Consider the following 12,239-nt stretch of genomic DNA (forward strand, 5'->3'; position numbering starts at 1 on the left):
ACAGTTCTATATTCTGTAGTAATACCCAAGATAGCTATGGAATTTATTTGGGGATAATTTGTTCAGGTATCAATAGGCCTGTTCTTTTATGATAACAGATGGGGCAGCAGTACTTACTGTGCTACTTCTGGGCTTGGTCCATCCTGCTAACATGAATCTTGGTTCTGGCTGACTCCAGAACGTAGCATCCACTAAGAGCCCTGGCTCACAGCTCTGAGAGAAGGCCAATGGCAGAGCCAGAAAAGAAGGGGAAATACTTCTCAAATAGCAGTAAAGGTGGATGTTCTATGACTTAAGAGCCATCTGCTCCATGTGGAAGGGATTCTGGGAAGATAGCTGGTGTACCCAAACAAAATCAGTATTCTGCATCTGTGTGCTCCCAAAGTGACAGACAGAATCAAGAAGCACCCAATAATACATAGTCTACAGGCTGAACTCCATAATGTTTATGGTGTCATCATGATTTGAGAAAAAAATCACCAGAATTTCTACCAGGAATGTACAAATCCTAAATATCAGGGAATGGGTTTTGTTAGTTAAATAGTTACAAAAATATAACATTGGAACTGTATAATAAAGGCAACATGGTCACCATACTGTGAGGATGCAGGTCCACTGTACTCTGGAGGAATGAACTATATAAACTGTGAATGGCACTCCTCCTCTTTCCACCAGTTAATAAATCACTATGTGGCATCCTACAAGCTGTTCATTGCTGTAGTTTATGCTCCCACTGAGGAAGCTACAGACGCTAAAAAAGGTAAATTCTATTAGTAGCAAGTAGTAATAGCTTCATCTGCTTCATTACACAATGAACTACTATATTTGGAGATATGAATGCTAAAGCAAATTGTCCCAGAAATGGCTTTGAGACTATTCTTGGCCCATTTTGCTCTGGAACAATAAATTCTGAGATTTCTCTTTTTATATGTCTCATAAAATTACCATCATTGGGAGTTGGTTCAGTGCTTCGATATCCATCAGGAAACCTGGTCATCCAATGATGGTTGGATAAGGAAGGAGCTGAACCATATTTTGGATCATAAAACAGCAAGATCATATTGGATCAAAGGTGCAGAAGTCCCAACAAATACTAACTATCTTCTTGTGCTAAAATGGTAATTTTGATTTCAATAGTAGTGCACCTGTTATGAAACATAAAGCATAATGTACCTGAGCATTCAGCACTTGCTAATAAGTACTCTGTCACCGCGTGTAACAAATTTGATGCACGTAGCACCTTTCCAGAAGATGCAGAATCAGCTAAAACAATCATAAGCATGATTATCCAAGAAGCTGTAGATGTCTTTCCAAAACTGGAATGCACGTGCAACACCCTTGACTAACTAATGATACTAATGACTAACCATTTCAAATTTTGCAAAAAAGAGTTGAGGCCAAACAGTGCCACAGTCATGGGATAGATAAAAAATGGATCATAAAGCTACTCTGAAGAATTTGGCAAAAGAGGTAGAAGAAGAAATAAGATGTAATGAATTATGACCTTCATTCAAAGTTTTTCACTTTGATTCAAAACTGGACTTTGTGCAAGATTTCTGCTTATAAATAAGGCTGATAATAAAACATGATCAATCCAAGAAGTCCTACAAAGGTGGAAAGAATATTATAAGATCACCCTTAATTGTCCTGAACAACTCCATTCTCAGATCTGGACACATTAGTAGATGAAATCCCTGACACCAAAACCTGTACATTGGAAGAGGCTACTTTGCCATACATTAACTGAGAAAAAAAATACAGGACTATGTAGCACTTTAAAGACTAACAAGATGGTTTATTAGATGATGATCTTGTCTGATCACGAAAGCTCATCATCTAATAAACCATCTTGTTAGTCTTTAAAGTGCTACATAGTCCTGTATTTTGCTTCAGCTACACCAGACTAACACAGCTACATTTCTATTACTATTAACTGAGAAGTGAGTGTATTGCTGTATCCAACAGCATAACATCCAAACTTCTTAGGTGTGCCATAGAGCCTGTAAGTGTAGCATTATTCCAAATTTTTGTTCAGGCTTGGACCACAGACATAGCATCAGTGGACTGGATGGGAAGAGATCATCATTCCAGTTAATAAGGATAAAGGCCCATGCACTGAGGGCAGCAGCTACAGGCAATAACTACTCTCTGTGCCTGGAAGAGAAATGATTAATTGAACACTCCCAACTGGCACATTTTGGTCATACAGCCTCCCTCCAGTCCTATAGATCAAATTTAAAGTCGGAAGGGGACAGTGCCTAGCCACATACTAATGGTGACCACGTGGTCATCCATGATTAATCTGTCTGCACCAGATCAGTATTAACCCAATGAAGTTCTAGACCAATCAAGCTGTGTGGCCATAGATATTCAGTGTTATGTATCTATGACGGCCTAAGTATATTGTTGCTAATACACTTAGATAATCCAGGCAGGTTGGATATCATGGATGAGGCTTAGTTTAATTATGTATGTTTGATTGTTTAAATAAGTGATTCTGAACCTAGCTGACTGCAGACTATGTTTAAGATTTCCAAAGGGATCTGCACCACCGGTAAAAATTTAACATAGAAAATGTGGTGGTGGTAAATATAAGCTATAGAAACCTTTTAAAATAATTATTATTAATTCACTAAAATCCATTACACAATATGATACATGTGTCATGGGTGATAATTTACTATGGCCTCCATTCTGAAGTCTCTGGACTCATGAAGAAGTTACTTAACAGGAAGTTCCTTGAGATGTATGGCCCTTACCTGTATTCCACTGAGGATTATGCACATGGGTCATTCAACTGGAGCCAAGGAATTTAAATTACAGACGGTCCCCAACTTACGACTACCTCGACTTACGACCATCCGCACTTATGACCAAAGCGGTTATAAATACAGGCTCCAAGTTACAAACGTGACCCGTGCATATAAACAGCGCAGTCGCAATGTAACTCAATGGGTTCCAAGTTATGACCATTCTGAGTTACGGCTAAGCATTTGGTCCGTAACGCGTTCAGTCTGTAATGCGTTCGGGGACCGGCTGTAGTGACATCAATTGGCCCATACACGCACCCTTGTTCTGCCTCCTGGTTTTGACTGAGGTGATAAAGGGTGAGGCGGACCATGTGTGCCCTCAGTTCCTTGTTCAGTGTAAAACAATCAAATCCAGAGCAGAGGGGAAGGAGGGAGGGACTGGAATACAGATAGGGACCACACATCTCAAAACACCTCTAGTTACAAGTAAGTAATCACCTTCTCTTTGAGTGCTGTATTCCACTGAGGGTGATTAACAAGCAGTACCTAATTAGTAGGTGGGTGAGAGAAAGTTCACAGAACCAGAGAATGGAGGACAGCTAGACCAAACAGGCATTTATTGCAGATTTTTGCACCCGAGTATAATCAGAAGAGAAGGTGTGTACTGAACTACATGTGGCTGACCTACATATGTGCATGAGTGGCGTGTCATGAAGCACAACCATAGTTGATGCTCACACTTTGTGGAATGGGCTTGTATCCCAATGGATGGAGACAGTCCCAATAATAGATAATACAGCACAATGCACACAAACCCACTTAGAAATTCTCCGAGTGGGGATGGTCTGTCCCTTAATCCTTTCTGCTATAGTGATAAAGAGTTATGGGACTTCCTGAATGTTTTTGTCCTCTGCAGGTAAAAGGCTAGGGTACTGTGGACACTGGGGCTATGGCTAGACTGCAGGCTTCTTTCAGAAGAGATCTTCTGAAAAAACTTCTTCCGAAAGAGTGTCCACACACAAAAGCCCATAGAAAAAGCCATCTGCTTTTTTGAAAGATAGCATCCATTCAGTGTGGATGCTATCTCATGTATAAGCTGTGATTACTATGGGCGGAATGGCCACAAGGGCATTTGTTCTTTTTTCTCTTTCCTCTTCTTGCAAAAGAACTCCCTCTTGCCCATCCAGACACGCCTTTTTCTAAAAGTGCTCTTTCAGAAAAAGCCTTCTTCCTCATAGAAAGAGGTTTACCAATGTTGGAAAAAACCCCTCCGTTCTTTCGATTATCTTTCAAAAGAATGTGATTGCAGTGTGGATGTAATTGAAGTTTTTTCAGAAAAATGCTGTTTTTCCTAAAAAACTCTGTAGTATAGACATACCCTGAAGTAGTGAAAGCACTCCTCCTCCTCCTCTGAGGCATGCAGCTTTAGAGAAAAGGTGGGTAAGTGTATGGGTTTGTGGAGGTGAAAACAGGAAACCAGTTTCAGCAGAAACTTGGGAGGAAAAGGCAGGGAAACTGTGTCTTTACGGAATGAGGCAAAAAATGGGAGGAGGGGGGTCTGTCATCATGCTCACCCTTCTTGCAGAAGTATTAGGTATTAGAAAAGCAGCCATCATGGAAAGAAGGGAAAGAGAGTACAAGTCCAGAAGTCTGAATGTCAACTTCATCAATGCCATGAAAACAAGGTTGAGATCTCTCCAGAGAGTGATGAATTAAATAAGAGAATATGTCTGCATAAGGCCCTTTCAGAACTGTACAGTCAACGGGTGAGTGAAAACTGAGTGCCCCTGAACAAAATGGTGGAAAGCACTAATGGCTGCTATATGCACCTTGATGGAGCTAAGAAGGAGCCCTGGCACCTTCAGGAATAGGAGAAAGTCCAAAAAGAGAGAAATGCCTGTGGTCTTAGGAACAAAGCATTTCCATTTGACTTGGTGGGACCATCTCTAGGAGTCCTCTACTCAAAAGAGATCTTTTCCTGTTGATGAGCATTCCCATGCTAGTAAAGAGCCCCAATTAAAAAAAAAATCAGGCTTTCAGGTAACGCAGCTACAGATTAGGATGTCTGATCTTGCCATTGCTTTGCATGAACAGTTCCAGAAATATCTGTAATGTGAGAGGAGGATGCTATGCTTTGATATGCAGAGAAAAGGAGAAAACCAGAAGTGGCAAGCCCAGAATGGGGTGGCAATCAGTATGACCACTGCTCTCTCACCTAATTTTGTGAAGGATGGAGAGCAGTAAATGGAGGAGACGGAGGACATAGCTTATTTGGATCAACCAACCAATGACTAGGGTGTCAACCTTGGGACTGCTTATGCATGTGCTTCCTTTCCTGACAGCTAGGTCCCAGCACAGGGTCCATAGCACTGGTACTGGTGGAACCAGTCCAGAGCGCCATGGTAGCAGGCACACTCCTTAACCCCTCAGGCTGACATATAGTAAGAGAGGTTGCTTAACCTTGATATAACTGAGGGTACTGGCAGGGAAGGTGAGGCAGATACTGCTCCAGGACAGGACATGGGCTTCCCTCAAGAAATAAAGGAAGTGTTGGTTCAATCACTGATTGAAAACAAGTGAAGGCAGGAAGCGCAGATCATGAACCTCAGAATCTTTGACATAATCCATTAGCTAGATGTGGATGCTGTGTGTGGGGAGAGGGGTGAAGAGGGGCTAATAGGAAAACCACCCAAAGGGTATCACAAAGTCCATAAATCTCAAGAAAACTACTACTAATTCCAAAAATTACTGCTACTACAAAAACCCACAATAAATGCTAATTATATATAAGAATATAATAGTATTTTCAGAGAAATTGTACAAGTCCATCACAAGAGATGAGACACCCGCAGATGCTTCAACTCAGTCCATGTAATGAGGAGAAGAAACTGAGAGTGCAGTTAATCTGTCCTACCCTTTATAGCCTCACTTAAAACCATGAGGCAAAACAAGGACACACATGTGGACCAACAGACATTGCTATTTTTAAAAGATGTGGATGCATGGCACATGGACATTACCCTCAGTGGAATACAGATAGTGTCACTCAACAAAGAATATAGTATTCCAAAGGTACTCATGAGCTATGCATATATTATAATGATCCTTTCTCAGACACTAGACAGAATGATGAGAGTTAGCTGTCTTAGGGTACGTCTATACAGTAGTGTTATTTCGGAATAATGTAATTTATAGTCTGTGTCTACACTACAAGCAGTTATTTCAACATCATGTCAAAATAATGTTGAGCTGAAAGACTTCTTACTCTAAGTCCTGTAACCCTCATTTTATGAGGAGCCAGGTAAGTCAGACTTCCTGCTGTGCAGACAGCCAAAATAAGCTATTTCAACTTAAGCTACGCATAGCTTATTTTGGCCTTAGCCCTACTGTGTAGATGTGCCTTTAGAAGCAAATAATCCTCTTAGCAATAGTCAAGGTTCTATAGTGGTGAGAAGTCTATATACACTGAGTCAAGTCAGGTGATAAAGGTAAAAACCTTAATAAGGAATAATCTGAATGTGAGAATATGAAGGAGAAGATGAATTGATATAATGACTGCTATCATCGTTAAAAGTATGGGTTTCTAAGCACCATTCTCATAGTATTTGGATGTAATTCTTAGTCCTGGTGAGTTATGGTTCTTTGTCTTTTTAGACAGATCATGAGTAACAGCACCCAGTTGTGAAATATAAAAATGCCACAATAATACTCTTCAGCATAAGTTCCTTACCTACAAGACATCTCACAGCATAAGAAGCCTTGAAAATTTATCTGGAGAAATTTTAAGAACACCACAAGGTTTTTGTGTGACAGCTGCTGCCTCTTATTAGTCTTAATAATCTAGACTATTCACAAAATTCATGACTGCAGCTAGTGTCATTAGGATACCTCTAACACATTACAGGCAGGCTCAAAGTTTTGCCTCATTTCTTTCTTCTTCTTGTAACCATCTGTAAGTCCCGGTTTTTTAAAAGCTACACTGCTCCAAGCCTGTTCTAAAATTAATAATAATCAATACCACCAGCAGCATCTTAATACCCCCCAATAGCAAGGTAGTCTTTGCCATTGTTTTCCCTTCAGCCCACACAACAAAGCAGACTTCAAGTTGGTTCTTTCCAGCAATTGTTTTAAACAGTGTTTCAAAATATGAAAAATTTTAAATTTTATAAATGGTGACCTTTTTAATCCATAGCACAAGCACCAAAATACTAGATCTAGCTATGTCTCCTGAAAACTCTATAGTCAGAGAGAGAGAGAGAAAGAGAGAGAGACTTGTATTCCCAAATTGCTTTCATTCATTTCCCGCCAATAATATTCTTATGCACAGAATAGACGTCATCATTTGAAAATGTACCGTTCAGTGTTCATGTCTCTTGTTGTCATATGGTTTTGGTATTTTCACTTTTGGATATGTTTTTTACATTGCCATTGAAGCAAAAAATTAAACACCTAACAAACAGCTCTTTTGAAACCCAAAGTATTATTTCAAGTTCTCACTAGCTTTGAGAGAACACATATACACAAGACAATCCAATAGAACCATTCTTGAAATCAAAAACAGTTATACATGAAAAAACACAACACTAAAAATCATAATATTAGATGTGACATGTAAAATCACAATCTAAAAATCAATAAAATACTAGGGGAAAGGGCTGGGTTAAAATTTCAGATTAAGTTGGCAAGAGCAATTGTTTGTTCACTTAGGGCTTGTCCAGACTACAGAGATCAAAGCTGCTGCAGACAATCTTCCGGGGTTCGAATTAGCGGGTCTAGTAAAGACCACTAATTTGAACTGATAGGAATCAGTGCCGGTAGTCCTGCTCCTCCAAGGAGTAAGGGAAGTTGAAGGGAAAGTGTGCTCCTGTGAACCTTTGACTCCCTTCAACTCCAGCTACGTAATTAATATAGCTGGGGTTCTGTATCTTAATTCAAACGTATTACCTAGGGTAGACCTAGCCTTACTGTACATTTACATGTACCTAGTTAGAAAACTAATTATATTGGTTTTGTTATTATATTGACACCATAAAAAGAACACACATAAGATTACTCACTTTGTCTAACATTCACTTTAAAAGAAGATATAAGAAAATATCCATGTATATAGGTTATATCAAGAGTTTTGTAATTCTCACCTTGTTGAATATCCTTCATTTCCAGGTGCAAACTAGATATCAAAATTCCTACAGTTTGAGATCTCTTTCCATCCAATAGTTTGATAATCTGGAATTGTAAAACAAAATGCTATTTAGTCAAAATTAATAATTTAAAAGAACTTTCATTAATAAAGAAAAGTTAGAAATGCTAATTTGTGAATTAAATTGAATGGTGCTCAACCACTTTTATTATTTAAATCTGATATAAGGCTCGTACTACCTCAGTCTTCTTGCCTCCTGTAGCCTCATATATAGGTGATAAGATATCATCTCCTTCTAATTATTAAATACACTTTTAAGTTCAAGAGAGACAATAAAGCTTGGACTTCACATAATAGTAGTAAATACAAGCCAGATCCAAAATGTAATTCATATCAGCACCAATTAGGAAAGATCATCCTTTATTAGTAGGATACAGTCTACCAGTAAGAGAAACCCACACTAGAACTTCATTCAAGAAATGCATGTTCTTTCCACTTAACCCCCATCAGGAGAATTTGGTGCAGCAGTGTAAGATATTTTGAGTATGTCTCCAAGCCTTTATGTGACTTGATAATTTTCATTTCACTACAACCCATCCTCAAGTCCTCACTTCACAACACATTTTTTCTTGATCAAAGTAAGCTGATGGTTTTTCCTGTAGATCCCTTTCAGCATAGCTTCTATAACACTCAGACATTGCTCAAAAGTTATTTTTCCAATGACGACTGGGCATCTGCCATCAAAGCCCTGGAAGAGTGGAGGACTTTGACCATGATTTTAATATTAGGTCATACATGTTAGTGCATCGTGTTGGGCCCAAACTATTTTTGCATGTATGATAGTGGGTGAGAGCAACTTCATTAAAAGGAACAAAAGAGCCACATTCAGGTAAATATTACCTCAGAGTAGGGATAGATACATACACAGAATATTGAAAGGCAAACCTTAAAATTTTTGGAGGTTTAGTTTAGCTGATGGCATAGATAGACCTAAGGTGCTGAATTAAGATTTAAAACAAACTTCCCTAAGTCTTGGGATGCTTGTATCTGTGGTTTGGTTTGTACCATTAGAGAAAGATGGTAAGAACAAAATTCAGATGCAGAGATGAACTTCCTTATAATTCAGGAAGTGTTACATGTCCGGGGTGTTGGCTCAGAGCCATCTCTCATTCATTAATTTGAAAACTTAAAAACCTCCTCCAAAATCTACTTCTCTTCAACCTGTATTTCAACAAGGCTGGAAATTTTCAAGAATAAATGCTTGATGGAGGTTTCAAGCACAGTACATACAGGGAAATGCTATGGGAAGCTGAATTTTTATCCCACCACCAGGGGCATTCAAATAGAAATCAAAATGAATAGTTACTGCTTTTCCAAACTGAAAAGTCTTGATATAAGTTTTGTTATTCCAATAATGTACTTCAGTGATTCTAAAAAATAATGAGAATTGCAGAGTTTGATATGTTTTGAAAAACTCTCATACTTCATTATTCAATGCTTTACTGCAATTTTCCTGTTATGAGACCATCCAGGGATATTTATCACAGCAGCCACTCAGCCAGTTACAAATATAAAATAGGAGTTGGCAAACATGATAGAGAGAGAAAGCCTAGTGACATTTGTGTCTAAATAAATGCACGTTAATTATTCTTTATCAAGTGCTAAAAACATGCTGGACACTTCACAAATACATAACAATATATGGTGCCTCCAACAAAGATTTTACAAGCTATATATGACGGGGCAATAAAGGCCCACCACACAATTAATGAATGTTAATTTCATTATATAGATCATTCTAGAAGATTTACCCAGAGTTGCTTGAGTCTTTAACTCAATATTTTCCCTCTCATTTAAATAATTGTTCTGGGGTGGGGCTTGGGATGACTGGTTCAGTATGCAGGCTGCACTGGAGAGAGAGGACTACTCCAGCCCTCTCTAACCACAGCAGCTTGAGGCCAGGTGAGAAGCGCCTCTCTATGGCCACTGCAGGTCCAGCAGGCACAGCTGGGGGAGGGGTGAATGTTGCCCAGCTGGGGCAGATCCACCTTTGTCTGCCCTGCTGTGCTCCTCAACCAAAATGAGGAATGCAGAAAACTGCATTTTCCCTTGTTCTGTAACAAAGGGGAACAGCCAGCAATGTTCCTGTATGACTTGGAGAGGGACTTCAGGCTCCCCTCCCTAAAGAGCACCTGGGGCAGTCCTGGAAGGCATGTCCCCAGCCAGACCCTTTCACCTGTCTCTTTTCTGTATGATTTTAGGAGAAACAATCCCATTCCAGGCACATCCAAATTTTCCTGCCAGAACCAAACCCTTACACCTTGCTTCAAGTTATGATAACAGGAAGCTATGTACAGAATTTGGGAGTTCTTGCTCCTACTGTTTAGGAGTTTTTGAACAGACAGACAAACTCTCTAAAACATATCCTGAAATCATATAGTAGATTTTATGCCAGTAAAACATATCCTGAAAGTCTTTTTCACAATATGGGTGCATCTACACAGCACCCTAAACTCGAAATAAGATACGCAATTTGCGCTACACAAATTGCGTATCTTATTTTGAATCTATTTTGAAATAGCTTATTTTGAAATTTGGCATGTCTATACCCCTTGTGCAACAAGGTTTACCAGGATGGTGAAATAGTGTGTTTGTTATTTAAAAAAATATTTTGAAATAATGGATAGCTTGTATACACACAGGGTAGCTATTTTGGGATACCTCCGGTATCTCAAAATAGCCACTCAGAGTAGACGTATCCTATGATATACTGCATGTTAGCTATTACAATAAATTAACTTGGCATTCTTTCTATGTGTTGAAACAAGACAGAATCCATGTTCTGAAGTTCCTGAATATACAAACATACAAAATGACTTGGCTACAAGTCCCTATATATGAATACTTTGCATACATCCCCTAGTGTAAAATATGATTTTTGGTAAATGTTAGGGAATAACCAGTTTATGATGGTCATTTTTGAAGTTGTACATGAGTCTGCTGAACTAGGCAGCACATTAACTTCTAACAGGGATAATTACAGGCTTGACTAGTATGCAATTTGTATAGCATTCACTGACCTCCAGGTTGACCCTGTTCACGGGCAAATTCATAGGTTGTCATAAGCCCCATTAGACATGCCTAGTTTGAGGTAAAACCTTTCCAGACTACACCTCGTACAGACAACATGACATTTGAAACTAATACATTAGGGTACTTCAGAAAATTGTTGATATGCTCTCCAGATATGATCAAATGGGTAATTTTTCTTCCTGTAATTTTTTTAAAAAATTGAAAATAATTTTAGTGGTACATATTTTAAAAATAAAAATAGATTCATGTTGTTTCTAAAAATCTGTATGGAAATAATTACACATGGTCACAATTAGCAGAGATCAGACTAGACTCAGACTACTTGAAATACCTTCCACCAAATCAAATTTCCGTGTGACTAAAGGCTAATATTTTATTCATTAGATTGCAAAAAATGGTAACAATAAGACAGCAGAATAGCTCAAGTATGACATACAAGACATATAGTTGTAATGCTGTGTAATTGCATAAGGAATATTGTTATCAGAATTTGGAACCAGTGAAGAATGAGATACTTTTCGCAACAACCAGATGCAATCAGTATTGGAAATAGGGAATATATTTTCTGTGGCACCTCCCTTTTTTTCCAATTATAGTCAAGTTTGGGAATGTTCTGGCAGTGGAGTGAATTTTATATAGAAAACAGATGCAAATAGGACACATCACTTCAGCAAGTTATTAAAAAGTGCAAGGTAATGAAACCGAACTTTGCAAAGGCACCATTGTTATACTTAGTCTATGTTTGTTAAAGATGATCTAGCATTAATCACCTCTCAGCAGTCTGTCTCTCCTGTCTCTGGCTGACAGTGACAGGTAAGCAACTGGCAGAGTCTGCCTAAGACTGGACATGGCAGCCAACAGTCTGTCTCTACTCTAGAGAATAAACACAACACTGAAATGAATGCAGAGTCTTCTGGCTTAATGACAAGAATGTGAATGCTGCTCCTGTCTTATTTGCTCTATCCTCTGGTCCATAACATAATTTGCCCTAAGTGGCTTCTACTGACTGGCCATTTACAAAAAATTATTAAGCTATTTGATTTGATGCAAAGTGTTCTTTGTATGTCTCTCTAATATCTACCATCTATTGTAAAAGTGGAGATGTACTCATGCTTGAATACGTTTTACTAAATCATTCTGACATCCCCAGTAAAGGGTGTTTCTCTAATACAGCCAGAAATACATCCAATTAAATGTTGCATGACAAACTTCATTGTTCTGTCTAATTTTTGTCTACGATACTTTGTGGTACATAA

General features: G+C 38.6%; 1 protein-coding gene across 5 annotated transcripts in view; it reads right to left on the reverse strand.

Moving 5' to 3' along the window:
* FMN1 (formin 1) overlaps window positions 1-12,239 on the reverse strand; it is a 382,661-nt gene that overhangs the window by 143,396 nt on the left and 227,026 nt on the right. For all 5 annotated transcript variants that reach the window (XM_025189464.2, XM_075927043.1, XM_075927044.1 and 2 more), the window contains one exon: window positions 7,889-7,976. In XM_025189464.2, the coding sequence (XP_025045249.2) occupies window positions 7,889-7,976 (88 nt within the window). The remainder of the gene's footprint in view (window positions 1-7,888; window positions 7,977-12,239) is intronic.

This window comes from Pelodiscus sinensis, chromosome 4, assembly GCF_049634645.1.
Source record: "Pelodiscus sinensis isolate JC-2024 chromosome 4, ASM4963464v1, whole genome shotgun sequence".
NCBI lineage: Eukaryota > Metazoa > Chordata > Testudines > Trionychidae > Pelodiscus > Pelodiscus sinensis.